General features: G+C 41.0%; 1 protein-coding gene across 4 annotated transcripts in view; it reads right to left on the reverse strand.

Annotated features, from left to right (window-relative positions):
- Positions 1–18,312, reverse strand: part of LOC135990657 (L-threonine ammonia-lyase-like) — a 31,668-nt gene extending 13,356 nt beyond the window's left edge. The window contains exons 1-8 of one of the 4 annotated variants that reach the window (XM_065638495.1): positions 18,100–18,312; positions 16,590–16,625; positions 13,635–13,661; positions 10,640–10,982; positions 6,523–6,639; positions 5,412–5,653; positions 1,071–1,236; positions 534–630 (exon numbers count right to left, since the gene is read on the reverse strand). In XM_065638495.1, coding sequence (XP_065494567.1) covers positions 534–630; positions 1,071–1,236; positions 5,412–5,653; positions 6,523–6,639; positions 10,640–10,982; positions 13,635–13,661; positions 16,590–16,625; positions 18,100–18,200 — 1,129 coding nt within the window. In that variant the 5' untranslated portion in view covers positions 18,201–18,312. Of the gene's footprint in view, positions 1–533; positions 631–1,070; positions 1,237–5,411; positions 5,654–6,522; positions 6,640–10,639; positions 10,983–13,634; positions 13,662–16,589; positions 16,626–17,905 lie in introns of all 4 variants that reach the window. The other 3 variants (XM_065638493.1, XM_065638497.1, XM_065638496.1) reach the window with 3 other exon arrangements.
- Positions 18,313–18,521: the final 209 nt, after the last annotated feature.

Consider the following 18,521-nt stretch of genomic DNA (forward strand, 5'->3'; position numbering starts at 1 on the left):
AGAGATTACCAAGAGAGTTAAGAAGGTGTTTGTTTATAAATCTGCCGTTTAACCCGAAGCTTCCAGAGATTTGAACATCAGGTAAACAGGATATTCTTAAATTGCTTAACAGCTGAGCTTTTTGAGCAAATGATGTGCAAACAACCGTATTGTTTATAAACACTGTTGTCCTGTGAACAATTTTGTGAGTCTAAATATTTAAGAACTGCATTTTCCTGCCTTTTCACAAATTAGTTTTTTACATAAGAGCTTTCCCACTGACACTACTGCTTGTGAGCACAATGGTCAGATAAATATTCTCCTGTTTCTAAGTATTCACCTGAACATTTCACATGCACCAGAAATAGTGTTCCACCCCAGGCTGGTTGCGGAGGAAATGTGGCAGAAGTTGCTCTTACAGTTTGAATTAAATTCTGACTCTTCAGAGATTTCGTTTAAGATATTTTTGAACTGAATTGGTGAGAAAATAATACAGTTGGGGAAATCAGTTATAACCTTTATTTTACCTCCAAAAGGATAATGTGTTTTCTTACCTCCATAAAAGTGATGATTGCTGCAAGCCTGGTCTTCAGTTGGGTGGCCAGCCTTTAAGGACTGTTGCAATACAGGGAAGTTTTCAGATTCAACTCCCTGGGGAAGACAAGTGTAGCCAATTTTTATTGATCTAGTCATAACACAAGTCACCACCAAAGTGGACACCAAAAAAGCTACACAGAGTTTCCTCTTTAAATTGACAATTAATTTCAATTTGCATAACAACTGTGCTATCACTAAACTTATCCTGTGGCTTCTTTAGGGCCAAACTTTTCCTGAAAGAAATTATTTCAAAACACAGATCTAGATTTCTTTTGCTTTGGAAGGGTCTTCCCACATTTTTTCTTAACCCAGCCAAGCAGCCAAGGGACAGGAGGTTTCCCAGGCTCTCGGACATGAAGCGCATGGGATCAGATAGTCCCTGTCCCCAGCGTACGCAGTCTCAGCCAGTGAACCGCCAGACACTCATGCCTTCTGAAAACAGCTGTGGCGAAAGCTGCCAAAATGCAACACTTTGTAAGCGGAAGGCAACTTACAATGACAGAAATGTGTGGGTTGAGGTGTTTGAGCGCAGCAGCCGACCCTGCCAGCAAGCCACAGTGGCCTCCCGCAGGGAAAATCACCGCGTCCAGCTTTGGCACCTGCTCGTAGAGCTCCAGCCCCATGGTTCCCAGGCCCGACAGGTACACAGCACTGTCCTCCCTGTGGGAAGGAAGGGCACAGCTCAGCAGGATTCACAGGTGTCAACACAGCAATAGCTCCATCTACTACTTTAAGGACATCATTCAGCAGAAAAATATATATGTGAGAGTAAATCACCAGCATAACAAGGCAGGGAGGTAATACAACAGGACACTGCCATCAGAGCATCGTGTGCTGTTACCTACTGGGAGAAAACTTGTGCCGCTGACAAGCCCTTTAAAGAGACTTTAGGCTGAAGAGCACGTATCTCCGTTGTTACCAGCACGAGGTGTTTACAGAGCTGGCAAGACAGAATTAATGTTTCCACTGCCATCACTTCCTTCAGCCTCATAAACTCTAAGTGTTGCAGTCCAAACTAAAAGCAAAGTCTCAAAAGGAAATCTCCTTCTCTTTCTCTATAAGTGGAATTTAATGTTTGTGATAAAAGGGAATTTTCATGAAACTTAAGCACTGAGTTCAACCTCACAAATACCAAACAGATTGCTACAGAGTTAAGTATTTCCGTAATCCAGGTCCAACATCTGATACCTTCACATTACTCTGGAAGACTCTGAAAGGGTAAGAGAAGCATTTAGTTGTGCCAAAATACTCGCTGGTAAAACGCTTTCAGGCAAAGGTAATATAATGAGCAGAATAGGGACAAACAGAGTCAAAAGATTGAAGAAAAGTCCACTGTACAGTCACACAATTGCCTTGAATCTATTTCTAAAAGCTGTTTTGCATTTTATCTTTTTAAAAGTTAGCAATGATGTAAATGTAGAATGATATATAACAAAAAAATGAGATGTCTGTATGCCTGTATGTTCTGCTTTTTCTGGCAAATGGATAAACAAATGGAATTATAGAGCCAATGACTCCACTTGATGTACTTGACCCAGGACATTTGGGTACTAGGAGTCTATGCTTTTATTACTGTTAGACACACACAGAGAGGCTCAGCACAGGAACACAGAATGTCTGCAAAGTGGAGACCAAGGCCCTGTTGGGAAGTTGCCTCACGTACATAGCAAAACACAGCAAATTACTCATGACAAGAGTCTGTGTAACTACACAAGAAGGAATGGGAGGAATGAACTTTCACTCCTGTAGCACAGCTAAAGATGAAGGCAAGAGATTGTAGTGGGATGGGTAATTGAACTCTTGAATTTATTGTCTTTATCAAGATACTGACAAAATACGTCACTCGTCTCTGGAGCCCAATTCACAATTCTGGAGCCCTATTTGCGAATAAAATTCAGGACTGAGTTTGCAGAGTTACCCCTGCCATGGTCACTTGGGATACCGTGGGGACCTGCAAAAATGAGTGAGGACCAGGGATGTGTAATTTAAGAATAAAACGTCACTAACAACTGAAAATTCTGTCCAAAGGAAGCTGCTCTGGGCATGAAGATTTCTAGCAGTTTGGATGAATGTTTCAGATAATCATGTTTGCCTTGCTAACATCTAGTTAGAACACCAGTTCACTGATCAGCCTTCAGCTTTTTATAATAAAATGGGTTATTTTATTTGCACTGTGACTGATCACTTTTGCTTTGTGAAAGCAAACATCTCTCTTCTAGTATCGTATGCCATTGAAGGAAAAAAAAAAAATCAAGGAAAGGGCAGATAAATCTAAAGACTGTAGCTTTAAATAAGCATTTTTGAGTCAGAGTTAGAAACTTGGTCAGTTGCCTTCTGAAAGGTGTGATACATCAGCAACCAAAGAATGGGCTCTCAAGCTTCAGTTTCCCAATGAAATATTGACGTGGCAGCTAGCAGGCTTTTTTTGAGCAGGAGCTCAAAAGCTGTCATCTGCCCTCCCTGGAGTAACAGACTAACCAGGTCACAAACGAATGAGGATCAGGTCTGATCGGTATTTGGAGTTAGACAAGGTAAACCTGCACTCTTAAGGAAAGGTGTGCAATTCAACCTGTAGCACTCTCACCTCTCTGATTCACAAATCAATCTTTCTCATATCATCCCAAAGGTATTGTGTTACTTATTGGTGATCTTCACATTTATAATGAGGTCCTGAATATCTGTAGTTATTAAAAATGCCACGTCACCTAGGCAGCAACTACATAGACTTAATGATTGAATTCCAACTTGAAAACTCACATTTCCTTCCTGGAATTTCACAGGAAGTTGCAGTTGGTTAAAACATTTCCTTCCTTTAATTGAACTCTTGCATGATCATTTTCATAACACAGTATTTTAATTGCACTCGAGAAATGGGAAGAACTGACATTGACACACCCAATTACGGGACATTGCCTGTGCAGGTAAAACCAAAGACAGTCACGTAACGTCTGCTTCAGGAAGGAAAGAACGAATTTTTGGTTAAGGAGATTCAGAGACCAAATTGCTCCTGATTTTGTGCAAGCTAGAATTAAACTGAAATAAAATGACATTTCAGAAGTTCCATTCTAAAGCACAAGAGATCAGCTGATGTTTTACAGACGGCTTTGGCAAGTGACAATGAATGTGTGTCAGACACATATTGCAGAACACTGGCTATCCATGTATGTATACATCTCTCCGAGAAAGCTCTCCCAGGCTACACCTAACAAAATACATTTCAGGCATCACATTGTGAAAGGCTCACAACTGTAGTGGGATGTTTTTTCATTTTTTTTTTCTCCAGAATGTAAAAACTTGCATCTCTGACGTTTTAACTAAACATAGTAACAGATTACATAACTCCGTATCTTGTAACTGGAAATATATTGAATCAGACTGCTTTGATATCATTAACATAACGTGTACATTTAGAGTGCCTCAATGCTAGATGCTGAAGTCCTTCATGTGTTGTCCCTGGAGCTTCATGAACCTGGAGAATGCCTACCTTATGTAACACAAATAATTATCTGGAGAGGAGGGGAAGATTGAACATTAAATTACAATATAGTAATCTAGTTCTTACGTGCAAACATGATAGCTGATGCAAGCCATCTGGTAGTAAACACATCGATTGAAAATAGGCTGACAGAAATTTGGAAATCACAAGGTTATGGAAAGCTGTGGTTTTCACAGACAGCCTAAATGGGTTTAAAACTCAGTGGGACCTAGGGCACCTTATTACCTTGGGTTTCTTTGAAAGTCTCGGTCTGGGACAAGGCTGTGCCCACGGTGACAGATGAGGCACAACAACCAGCCCCATGGGTCACTTGCTCTCGGCAGAGCTAACAGTGCAGTTCAAGAGTACAGTTGTTAATATTGCCTTCCCAATTAACCAACTGGGAAAGAAATGAGGATTTTCTCAATTCTGCTTATTCTGGGGTCCTCTTTCCAAGCAGCATTACTCATTACTACCACACTTAACACAGTAGTGGCTGGGAGCCGAAGGGGAACGGGCATTCACTGCAGCAGGTGCTGTACAAACACAAAGTGGTGGACAAAGCCCACACAGAGGTGGTGATGGGGAGGAAGAATAACATTCCAGCTTGGTGCATCAGAGGGACTGCCAGCTACCTCATGCTAATGATTCACCCCTCCGTGCTTTTGGAAATCTTACTTGAAAAAAGGTCAAAAAAAAAAAAAAAGGAATGGAAAGGTAGAAGAGACTGCAGAGAGAAAAGGGAAAAAAAAGGGGGGGAATGGATCAGTTCGAAGTATTTTTGCCTGTCTTACTCTAATCATGTTCTCACTACAACTGACTTGTTCAATGACCTCAAATAGTTCGAACTTAAATTTATACTCATGCTTAGCTACTTTAAATGTATGTGTGAAGTAGACTCTCAATCATCTTTTTTCAAGGCAGAATCACAGTTTTGTCAGTCACACCAGATATGTGAAAATTTTACAGAATTAACCTTCTCTTGCTCTACACTACACCACTCAACCCTTGGCATTAAAGATTAGCTTTTACTCACCTTACTCCAAACAGAGAGACCAAAAATGAATGCTAACCTTAATGCTTTCTGACAAGGTTCACAAAGAGTTAACATATACCCATTATCATACTAGCCCATATAACTCCTAATCGGGAAGTTTGCCTAATTTGCAGGATGAGCGTTTCCATCCCCAGTTGTTATAGAAAGATTCACTATTTGTGCCTGGGAAGACGTAACTGTCCATACCCCAAGTAGTGGGAACATTTTGATGACATGTGATCAAATTCTAACGAAACTAGTTGTTTTTGCAGAGCTGTGCAAGTATCTTATCTATTTTTACTAATAGCCTGACTTTCCACTTACTCTTCGAGGTAGAGGTAACCATTCTCCTGCGCCAGCCTTCTTGCGTGCGTCTGGGAATCCTTAGCCGTAGTGCCATAGGAGATAACCATGGCACCGTACTCACGGCACATTTTCACTCTGGCCGGGGATGTGCTGGTTGACATGATGACAAACACTGGAATACGGAGCTCTGAGGCGTGGTAAGCAACAGCCATGGAAAAGTTACTGTCTGAAGCCACGATCACCCCCTTTCTTTGCTGATCCTAAAAAAACAGGGTTGCTTATTGCACATTATACAGTGTCATGAAGTTGTCCCATATGATCCTGGATCATTCTGATGGTCTCACTTCCTTCTTTTCCTCTACTAGTTGATCATATTATGGTACAATATACGCATGTCTGTTGTGATCTCAGGACTTAAACACAGAGCTAAGACAGCAAAAGGTCAGTCCCTGGTCGTGTACTCATCTGGGTTCAGTTCTTGTTCAATCGGAATTAGCTGCAAAACTCCAGCTGATCCTAGAACAGCCGATACCCGGCCGCTCTTCCCTGTCTGTGTGAAATTATTTCATTCCAGGTTCCCCTTTAATAGAAGGATTTGTTCATTTTAATACAAAAAGCGTAGGAAAAACCACTGTTTCTGGGCTGCTGTATCATGCCAATTATAATTATTATTGCTGCAAAGACTCAATAACCTACAATAAATGATTAACAGGTTATTCATGTAATGATACTGAAATGTATTACCAAATCAGCTGATGATATCAATCCTTCTCATCACCCATAGTAACTCAATTTCATCATCACTTAAAGCTTAGTAGTTTCGACATGTCGGAAGCATAGTACACACACAAACACTTTCCTCTAAATGCCACAGAAAAATACTGACATTTACATTTTGCAAGATTTTCTTTGAATATTTTTAAGCATTTCACTAGCAGATTGGCCAAGTGTAAATAAAGAGTGTTTTCCTTTCAGATACCTGCAGACCTATGTTGTTCAGCACAATGGATCAAAATGTAAGAAACACTGTGATTCCATGGACATTAACAGTAAACTATCTTTAATTCTGCTCCATTTTTGTGAAGCAGAACTAATCTACTTCTTTTTGAACTATGGCATTCTGTTATACCTGAGGCAATGATGTCAGAAGGTAAAGTACACCTCGTTCTTTCACAGATCCCGTGTACTGGAGGAACTCTTTCTTTAAGTAGATGTCCATTCCATACTGCTTGGATAACCTAGAATACTGGAGTATAGAAATGTTGTTATTGGGATGTATTTAAAACTAAGAAAAATTTTACATACCCCATCAGCTCCCTGGTGAGGCATACATTCAACTGCTACATTTGAGCTCTAAAAAGTAAATTTTATAATTTGTTTCTTTAGGAATACATGACAGCCTGTTGTTACCTGCCATTATCTTCTGATTTATAGAAGTGATTTTCTAACTCATAGCAGTGAAATATGTACCCCATTCCATTATGAATTCTGAAAATAGTATTTTGGTTTGTTTTGTTGTTCAAATACAGATATTAATATAAGTATTTCCAATTATTTTTTTTTAAAAAAACCCCAGCCTATGGTCTGATATTTTAGCACTTGCCAGACCTGGATATGGAACACTCAAAAAATAAGGCTATATCCTAATAGATACAAAAGCAGTTAGAAAATTCCTTCTTGAGTCTCATTATGACTCTGCTATCATTTCTGCCACTAATTCACTATTGTCCCTTGTGCATCCTAAGGCAAGTACAACATTAGTAAAGACGTCTCTTATTTGAAGAACGATGGAAACAATTAAAAATATGTATTTCCCAGGATTGCAAGTGTAAGCAGCAGTTGTTTGAAATTGGTCAGTGTTTGGAACAGAAAGGACCTCAGAGTTGAGAGGAATTACCAAGCATAGTACATGTGATGTAGTGTCCAAGTGCATCATTCTTCTTATTATTATTTTAGTAAGACACTAACAGCATGCATTGCCATATGAATTTTCCATGATGATATTATCTTAACCAAGAGTTTTAAACAAAATAACTTATGAAATAGAGCTGCAGTAAGCCTGTGGGTTCCAGTTCTCTAATCTTACTGCACCCCTGTTTTGTAATTGGCTCTATTTCTTCCATTGGCTGCCAAAGCAAATGAGGACCCTGAGATTTAGGGGCTCAAGCCCTCATTTATGATAAGTCACAAATAGATTAAAAGACAGCATGACCATATTTTAAATATTTATCTCAAACAGTATCCGGCAGTGTCATGCATATGGTGTAAAATGTACAGAATAATATGTACAGACATATTTTTCAGACTGGGGGACTTTCAAAGTGAATCTATGTAAACTAAGTATATCTGAAATAGATACTTGTTTTAAGGTATACAATTCAACTAAATACTTCAGATGAATGTTTCAAAGCTCTTTAGCAGATTTACAAGTATATATAATGTTCCTCACCCATAGGTGGGGCCAGATTCTCTATTTTACTCCTGAAAATCCTGCAATAGGAGCTACCACTTGGTGCTCCTTTGCAAATCTGGCTGCAGAACTGAAAGAAGGGAAAGTGCTTGGTAGAGTAATAATAGTTTATATCCTAAACAGCCTAATCTATGGAGAATGCCTATGCAAAACAGAACAAGAACAGTAGACGAGAAATATGACTTTACTGGTTCTTCACATATCACACTAATTTTATCGCTTTTGCTTTTGTAAAGCATCTTGGATACTAGAGTGAACAGAGTGAACAATGAGAAAAAGGATTAAAGGATATGAATCCTGTGACTTTATAAAGTTACTAAGTCTCCTACATTTAAAAATGTGTGTCATCAAGTCACTGTTTACCACAGAAGTGGTGTACTTCAGATTATTATTATTTTTCTTTAATTTTGATACTCAACATTTTAACTCTTTAGGTTATGCTTTTCTGCTTCCTTTAACTGAGGCACTTTTTTTAATGTAGCCTAAATATAGCAATTACTTCTAACAAAGGAGGTGTCAGTGCTATTTTCAGCTGTACTGACCAGTTGCATGACCTTGTAAGACTCATTGAACCAGCCTGTGAGTTTTCCCTTTTGTCACCATGGTCTTACCTAAGGACTACAGACAACATGTCCAACGTACAACACACAACATCCACAAAAGCATAGTTCGTAAAAAGAGACTAAAGAAATTTAGCCTGTTTAGCTTGGCACAGTAAATGCAGAAAGGGGATACAACCGCATTGCATAAATCTGCAGGGACACCCGAAAGAAAAGATCTGTTTAAGCTGAGGAACAAAGCTGCCTGGTGTGAACTGGTGTTTAACTACTTGTGAGGAGGAGCATGGACTCAGTCGTGCAGTCTTGCCTTATCCTGCATTAGGATGTGTTGGTTGGTTCATTTTCAGAGCAGGAGCCATACCTTGGGAGTTAGTAGATTGCTCGGGGGATGTGGCCAAGGTGGACTTTACTGGTTTTGAGTTGTCAGTCTGATCCATCTGAGCTGAGGGTATGAATGAGGTCCCTCAATGACCCAGATGGCCAAGGTTCCCACAGTCTCACCCTGGCAGATGTACAGAGACAGGATGCTGTAACTGTCTGGCAGAAGTGCGTGATGCCAAGATCTGCAGGCAAGGGATGACCCAGGCTGCCAAAGGGTACAGAGCTAGTTAGTTCTGCTTACCAAATAGAGCCATGACACTCTCACTCTCCCTGCCCATAGACCTACCTTTGTACAGTAAGATTAAACCCATCTAACGAATATGACAGAGAAGCGCAGTGCTCACCACCTGCAAAATAAATGCAAATCTTCTCTTCCTGGGACAGTCTCTCCACAAAGGCAGAAGATTGACACCTCTGTCTAGAGCACTGTCTGTGCTCTTCAAGCATGACGGTCTGAGAGTTTTGGTGACAAATGATGCAACGTGCGGAGTTTGGCACACTTTCTCTGTTCTCCCAATCCCTGGCCCCCCAGTCAGCCAGGCTACACGTGTGTTTCCTCACTCCCCCACCACCTTCCCAAGCAAGCCAACTTTTTCACTCTGAAGGGAAACCGAGGTACAGCTGTCAGGATGGTTTACTCCCAAGTCACCCTTAACAGGCAGGATATGAATACAAAATGCATCCAATTTGATTCCCTGCACTCCAGCCAACACTACCCTGCAAATTTTTTGGGCCACTTTACAGCCCCAAACAGTCTTGTATCCCCACCCTTTCTCATGAGGCATACTTCTTCAGCAGCATGCTACAAAAAAACCCACAGCTATCCTTATTTTGGGAACTCTAAGCTAAAAAAAAACACCGAAAGTAGTTATGATGTCTCTGGATCAGGAGGCACCATCTGGGAATCAGGAGAACTGCTGCACCTTGCAGACCCAGCCACTTTTCTCCAGGGACTGTTAACCCCAAGCAGTGGCTCAGACACCAAGGTCCTTTCCCTGTGGGCCAGAAAGACAACCCACAGCCAGTGAGGCTGGCAGGGTGCCCTGGGCCAGCAACAGGGAGGGTTTCCTCTACAGGGCGTTTTGGGATTGCTGCTACAAACTGCCATTTGGCAAAGACACTCTTCTTACCCACCACAGGGAAAAGCAGAGATTAGCCACAGAGTGCCTACAGTAGCCTCCATTAAGAGCTCCCAACAGTAGAAATACACTACGAATTAAATAGCTTGCAACTGTACTTCTCTTCCACTTTAGAAAATGCTTGCACATTCATGGGAGTGTCTCAGTTATTTTCACACCTCGACCGATGGACAAGTGCGTATGTTTGTGTGTGTATCTCTTAATGTCCTTGTTTTGTTGAAGACACGCATGGGAGAACTGCCTGGTTACAGAACATACTCAGCTTTGCCAGGTTGGCCAGGCTAGGAAGGAAAATCTGTACCTTCAAACTCTCCAAACATGAAAGTTGGTTCCAAATCAGACCCTCTCACATGACTGCTCACCCAAACACTGATAGTCTGCTGTCTCCAACTCAGGTTCCTTGTAGTAAGAGTTTTTCACCAGGAGCATAATACCACAGTGCATTAAGTCTATGCCTAATGTGGTTTATCCTTTGTTTACGCAGGTCACCTAAACCTGAGGGTTTAGGTTAGTGTAAACAGGTAAGAAAAAAAATTATTATTGACAGTTAACAATGACTATTAATATTATGAACGAGTCATCTTACACAGATCTATCTACTGCACCTCACAAATACTTTTCATTCATTTCCAATCAACTTTCATAAAGAAAACAAAAGAAATACTGAGAGAATGCAAAGCCATACAAACTCCCTACCATGCAGGGGGTTTTCTGAACACCGCACTGGATTTTGAAAGCTGCTGCACTAATATCTTCAAATCGAATCAGCTTGTTACAGCTTGACAGGCTGGTCCTACTGCTTGACTGAGGGATGCGGGAAACGGCATCTGTAAGTAACTCCTCATTACGGCTCACTATCTTCATTTCCCAGGTCTTCACGTCCCCATTCAGGTAATCCTCCTCACCAAAATCTTTCAGTCTTTCAGGGTTGATAGAGGGTGGCTTCTGCCCAATAAGGCCATTTCTTATTGGCCCACCCTTACAACAGTGAAGATCACAAAGTGCCGGAGCAACTTGATTCTTTATTTTATTGTCATCCCTAAAAACAAATTGAAAAAAAACTTGTTAGGAAAGCTTGGTTTTAGCATTTAAGAAGGATGCACATCTCAATTTCTCTTTGCAAGCCTCACACAGGCAGACTGGATTATTACTGTCATGTTACGTTATCTTGTAGGTGGATTTAAAGCTACTGTAACCAGCCAGCTTTTAGAAAAGCCACAGATAACTGGACATGTGGACAAACTGGGAAACTGTCATTCCCAAGAAAATAAGCAAGATATAACCTATGCTGTCTGGGCAGCCAGACCTTCCTCAGTACTCAGTCTCAATCGGCAATGACCCTAGTTCAGTGCTTCTAGAAATGTTGGAATAACTGGAATTGTGTTTGCTGTATACAACTCCGGGTTTATCAAAAAAGGCAAATAGCTGCTGCAGAGCATTGCCTCATACTATTAATAGCAACAACAAATGTCACTACGTTGTGTACAAGACGTCTGCTTCTCTGCTCTTCCACACCTGCAGCGCACACTCTTGACAGTCATCGATTGTCTTGTGTCCTGGTTTTACAGCAGCGATCAGCACTGTAATATGTATTGTAATTATTTCCAAAAACAATTTTAAAATATTTAGAAACAGCTGCTTTTTGAGCAATTGCTTTACTTTTGGTAGTGCCATCCATTTTCTTTGTGGTCCCAATAATTTGTGCCAATAGTTCTGCTTCGTATTACACTTCCAATTGTTCCACTGAGGACTTCGCATAACAATATGGGCAACATAAAAGGGTCAAGCAATATACCAGTCGCAACAATTATTCTGTATATCCTTCACAGGAGAGAAAAAAGAGAAATTTTTGTAGCAAGGTCTTCTCTCTCCAAAATTAATGAGATCAACAATAATTTTAGGAGATAAATAAAGCAGTTACACATTTGTAACTTATTTATGTTGACATTTGTGATTTAAAATATTTTCCCAGTATCGTATCTTAAAGCTGATACACCCAAATAGCAGGCATTCTGTCTTCAATTTAAATAGCTTTTCAAGTAGCTCTGTTCCATACTTTCCTGCATTTCTGCTCCTTTGGGGTTAGATGCTTGGAATACTTCATTAAGCAGATGTTAAGATTCCAGCGTTAGTTCTCACGCATATTAGTTAGCTTAATGCAAAGATGAGAATCAGATCAGACTGTCTCCCTGTGAACTTGTTACAGCAACAGCCCCTGGCATAAACAACAGCTGTCATCATCTAAGAGGCCACATCCCTGTTAAAGAGTCCATTCCCTAACTCCCCCTGCCCCCCAAAATATTTTCCATATCACAGTAGCCCATAACCACTCCAAAAAATAGAAGAACGTATGTATCTTATCTCTAAACATATTATCTAAAATTCTTAGCAAGCACTAGCAATGAATGATATTTCTTACATTGGCAATGGGTTATAAGGGTAAGCATAGGGTAAAATATACAGGTAGATCAAGGATCTGATTTTTCTAGGTCTTTTCTTTTTTTACTGACTGGTATTTGACATAGGATATAAATTCATGCTTTTTCCTTGCATTTATTACAATTGATTGCAGAAGTCCATTTAAAAAATAAACAAAACAAACAAGCAAACAAACAGCCAAAGATGAGCACAAAAACTCCGCTGATGACACTGATGAATGAGGATTCTGCTAGAAAGTACAAACTACAGGGTAATGCCCCACCACTCTAGTGCCATCAAATAATTTTATCTGCAAATAGAAAGACCAAAAAGGGATACTAATTTTGGCCCTACATTTGAATTTCATTTTTTTGGGCAGAACTAGGGAGGGAAGTAAATCAGCTTCTCAGTCCTTGATCTGCAGCACTGCTCTCATGAACAGTGTGTATCTGCCCAGGACCCTGATGGAGACACCACCTTATGACTATTGGAAAAAAAGAACAAAAGTCAAACATCCGTAAAATATGTGTAGGCTTTTCAAGTCTGAGATAGGTTTAAAGCATAGCTTAAACACTACCATCTCAACATTTAATATGGCGGCTGTCATACATTTGCATCTGAAAGGTCAGCAGCCTCATGACCATCATGTTATTGTACATATTTATTTCAGATGAATTTTTATTCTCCTTCTATGTATGTATTTTTCATTCACGTTAGTGAATGACATTTTTCCCTATTGAGACCACCTGGGCGTGCACCACAGACCCACTGCGAGCTCTCAAACTCCCAAGTGAAACAGTGGGTTGAGGTTTGAAAATCCAACACAAACAGGCAATAACCCTTTTGGGTCAGGTGCATTTCTCTCCTCAAACACAGTTCATATGCTTGGTGTCGATCACCTCAGCATGAATTTCTGTTGAAGGAGCAGTCAAAGCAAGCAGCAAAGCATGCAAGTGCTCACAGAAAGACTGCACGTGACTCCTCATGCACAGTAACAAATTATAGCCCCTGTTCCAGCGATCATGCCAACGAGATTAAAATCCGAGCCAGTATAAATACAAACCCCAGCATTATAAAACATTGCTCCTTTCAAATGGATCACGTTTCCTTTTTTAGAGTATGTCTAGGAAAGTTTTCATTTAAAAGTCTGTTTATTTCCAGCCATAAAACAAATATCCAGCTGGCAAGCATTGTTACATGGTTATAAATTAGGACATTTTACCTTTAAAGTGATTAGTAAAAGCAAACATGAAAATACAGTTTATAAACCTACTTTCTCAAGAACAGCTTCTCAGCATAACTGCAAAAAAGAAAACAGAACATCCATATGCAGACATTCCATGAATAATTAAGGAACAGGAAAAAATATCATTTGTTTAAGCAGATAGCTTTACATAGTTTGAAGTCTCAAAGCCAGTGAAAAGACAGTGTGTGCCAATATGTACCCTTAGAATGATAAAAAGCAACAACGTGGAATGCATAATTTTTCTGTTTCCAATTCTGAATATACTGATAACTTTCATCAAGTTAAATAGCACTGGGGAAAACAATTTTGGAAAAATAGCAATATTAATAAACTAAGAAATTAATAAAACAATAAAAATAATTTTTGGAAGATAAAATGCAGTAGTAGTGCACACTATACCTAAATACGACAACTGTTGCCCCCATTGCAAGGAGAAAGAAATGCCCAGGCAGTTATCCTGCAATGACGGGACAATTACAGGTCCCCATCAGATGAAGCCCGTGCAGATTGCTTTCCTTGGGATCCATGAAACAGATCAAACAAATTTAACCGATATAACTGGATCTTTTCAGCTTCTGAAACTGAAGCAGCAAAAAAATCTGCAAAGTCATGGACGTCCAGGAAATAGCAAACTGGGAAGGATTAGTCACTGTTTCTCCCAGTATAAATGTTAGAGACACAAATCATATGGAAGTATCAGATTGAAAATTTAAAAGTTCCCTTCTTACAGAAAATAATTAGCTCACAGAACTCATTGCCTCGGGATGCTATGAAGGAAAATGGTATAAATGGTTTCCTAAAAGAACCGTGCAACTATATGGACGTGTGTCTAATAGTGACCACATCAGTCAAGAAGCAATCTGTGATTCAGGAAGCACCTTGGCGCTCACTTGGCAGACTCCACAAAAGGATACGAGAGAAAGCACCTTAGGTGGTGTTCTTGTTTGGTTGGCTTTTTTTTTTTTTTTCTTTTTCTCTCTAAGCTTCTGTTACTGGCCACCACTACAAAGAAGACAGAAGTAGACTGCTCTTGGTCTGACTCAGTGTTGCCATTTTGATTTGCAGATGTATCCCACGTCAGCACTTGGCCCACTGGGCAGTTTTACAGCATGGATCACAACAACGTGTTGTAAGGCAGAAATTAAGTCAGTATTATGGACATACATTCCCATGTTACTGTGCTGCTTCACAGATAGAAATCCAAGTGTCACAAAAGGAAGCAAAGAAATTTCGGTATAAGACTGAAAACTCAGCATTTCTTAGTCGTTTATACAGCAGTTTTTATTTATCATCTGCATTCACAATGATACACACTTAGCATGAAGAGGTACTGATAGTATGGCACAAGTTCTGTAGTGTATTTTAGCATCCTTATAGGTCTACACCATGAAAATAATTTCATACTGCAATGTCTAACTTGGACTGATCAGTGGCGTAGTGCAAACTCACAAAGTGTTAAGCTTGAATACCTCTTCAAACCACCCCAATGAATTTGGGCTAGCCTATAGTTAACTCATCAACACACATACGCATATGTTCTCTATATGTGGATGTTTTTATGTTCTTCTTTTGTAATGTTTTGGGTGCAGGGGTTTCTGAAGCTTGTGTCTATATGCTGCCATCCTCTTCAGCCTCCCTGAACACTTCCCTGGAGGACACCGAGCAAAGGACTAAGATACAGTTTTAAACTAAGATACAGTTTTAAAGATACTTGTCATCTGCTTTCTGGATATGTGGTCTCAGATCTGATGGCTGCAAGTTGAGAATACCCCTTTAAAGTCACTCCTACCTCATTCCTCAAAGTGCTGAGCAGAGGTGGGTCGTGTCCTGGGGGGTGAGGCAGGGAGCACAGCCTGCTGCATGGAGCAGTCTGCTTGGTTCATGACAGAGGTGTGACTAGGGCTGGGATCTGCTCTCAAAGGAGCGAGAAAGAGGTAATCCCAGGATATGACGGAGAGGGCCCTTTCCTTCATCCAAATCCCTCTTTTACCCAGCACCTCCCCAGCTCCATTAATCCTTCTTATTCCATGTCCCCAGCCTCGTCTCCTCTGAGCCATCCGCATCCCTCTGATACTTCCCCGTTGGTTGCAATCCCCTTTCCCAATATCTCCTAAACACATCTGTTCCATCCCCACTCCTTTTGGCAGCGCAAACCCCTGTGAGCTCCCCTCCTTCTGCAAAATCCCTGCTGACCCCACTCAGTCCTCTTCTACTTTTTCCCCCGCTCCCCAAACACACCCGAAGGCTGCAATAGCAGCAATTCTTAAAAGCATCTCAGCAGCTTGTGCAGGCAGGTCTTTTTGAAAGAGAAGTGATAGAAACATTGGAGCTTGCTGAGAAATAAATAGCAAGAAGCATCACAACGTCTGTCATCTTCACTGGTAGTAATTCCAGGTTACTGCACTGTATAGTGTCTGAGTGTCATCTGCAGGACTACAGGGTGACAAGTAAACTCCCCCAGGCAGGGTGAAGGAACACACTACAACTCCGACAATACAGTCAAAACAGACCAAAGGCAATACTGCACTCAAACACTGCTTTCTCAAATTATCATTATTTTGTACAACACTAGTATCTGGAAACACCAGTCTAAGACTGTATCACCCCAACTAGTAGCAACTAGAGGATGGGAATGTAGAATGCATCTATGATAGGCAAACTCTCCGCAAAGTGATTGTTCCTAAATCATACAGGAATCACTAATATCTTCCCCTAAACAGAAAGACAAGTTCAGTAAATATTAGCTCAACTTTATTGATAGAAACTGGGGTACAGACAGATCAAATGACCAGCCTAAGACTCCTGCAGGAAGTTCATAGCAGGGCTACTTATCAGAGTGTCTTAAAGACTAAGAGATCAGGGCTTAGTTACCAGCCCGTACAACACAAATGTTAGGGAATGTTTGCACTGTGACCATCCAGCATAAACAGGTACATAACAGCCAAGCCTTGAGATTGAGCAGGCATTTATAACTCTACTCACCATATACAGGGCTGACAAAACTGTGTGATGTTACACCTGCAACAAGTGTAAAGAAAGCTCAGGTTCACACAGGGAACAACCAAGCTGCATTATCGCTTCTGATAAAATATCTCCTTACTTTCAGTAATTCAGATTTACCAGAGCTTGAGCCTGGTACTATATTTGCCTTCGTCTGCGGTCATAATCCACTGCTAGTCTTCCAGACACACTACTGAAATGTCATTGCTTACTGCTGGCAATAGCAACTAGGTGTCAGCTGCTAAATAGGTAACATGAGAAAAACTCATCTGAAAGCAAGAACTCAGAAGGTCACCCCTCTTCGTTACCTCTGCTTCGTCACCTTCCACGTGTCCCATCTCCCTTAGCGCTTCTTGCAGGACATTCACAGCCATGAATGTCAAATTATAACTATCAAACACTGCACACAATTTGGCAATTAACACTCTTCAAGTAATTACACTTTTTTCCTCTTTAAGTTAAATCTATTCTGAATTTAGAGGTTCTCTGGTGATTAACACATATCCGCAATTCACTTTCAATAAAGAGCTAATAACGCAACCCAAATGAGAGGAAAAGGCAGTTCTGAGATGAAAGAGCTGGTTTAAGATTCTCCATTCACTGCAAAACATGTCACACCACGTATGACTTTGGGGAAGTCATTTTTTCAATGCAGAACTAGGATTTTGTCTTCCCCTTTGGTGTTCCATGAGGGTTTATTAACAGCATTGAGCTCACTGAAAAATTTATGTTTTAAATATTACCAACATCTGTAACAAGTGGCAGGATGCAGAAGTGAGAATCATCCCTTGTTTATACCACATCTGGCAACACCAGGTTGTAGTCTTGCTAGGGGTGTCCAGATAATGAAACCAGGGCAGAAGACAGCTACGGAAAAGGTTAAGAGTGAGACTGTACAAATACGACCATGCCACACGGGTGCTGCGCAGGGGCACTAGACGTCTCCCAAATTCCCTGCTGCACCATCCAAGCCTGAAAACAGGAGTTCAAGACGACCATAAGCACCAGAACAAAGACAACCACAGAACATCTGTAATAACTGGATCTGATACAGGCTATCCCAAGATACGTTTTCAGCAGTCCCTCAGCTTGTCCAGGGTTGTTTCTAATACTGTGCTCTGAAGAACTGAAAAAGCTGAACCCCACACTTTTAAAGTACTGACAGTCCCAGTGCACCCAGTGGATGACCCCAAGAGCAATTGAACCACAGAACCCTGGGAGATACCAGAAAATTATTTTAAAAAAATTTTTTTTTTTCTTTTTTTTAGAGAGTAAGGAAAAGAAAAAGAAAGTATTACCTATACAGCACAGTGACTAAATAAACAACGAAGCGAAGCAAAACTCCAACTACGACACCATAAGGAGGCAGGAGGGGTCCAGAGGTTGTCATGTCCATGGGCCTGGCCCTGGGTGGACCCCGAGGGCTGACCATGACCCCTGAAGGGGAGAAAGGAGCGCTCTAGCTCTAAGTCAGACAGCAATATTCTCCAACCTTTGCCAGAAAGGATCGTAGTCTTCATCTTCCCTGGAGCGGTCCCTGGGACTTCTGTTTTTTAACACCCTGGAGTAGAGAAACTGTGCTGCAAAATTCATTGTAATTCCTGGTGCAAAGCAAAGCTGGGAGGCTGCAGGCAGGCGACACACTTGCCTGTGAGAAGTGCCAGCCCTGCAATGCCTGGGTGGGAAACAGTGGGTGACGTGCTGTACGCAGCCCTCCAGCGCCGGCTCGGGAGGGAAGCGCCTGTGCGAGAGATGGCTGCTGCTATTTAAAGAGATTATTTCAGAGGCCAGCCTGTCCTTGTCAATTTGAGTCAGGGCCTGGATTATGCTTGGGTGACGCTCTGTTAGCAGGACACTCGAAGCTTTGGTTACTTACCACTTAGCTGCGGAGCATGATCTAGACCTGCTGCAGGG

The sequence above is a fragment of the Caloenas nicobarica genome, chromosome 7 (genome assembly GCF_036013445.1).
Source record: "Caloenas nicobarica isolate bCalNic1 chromosome 7, bCalNic1.hap1, whole genome shotgun sequence".
Lineage (NCBI taxonomy): Eukaryota > Metazoa > Chordata > Aves > Columbiformes > Columbidae > Caloenas > Caloenas nicobarica.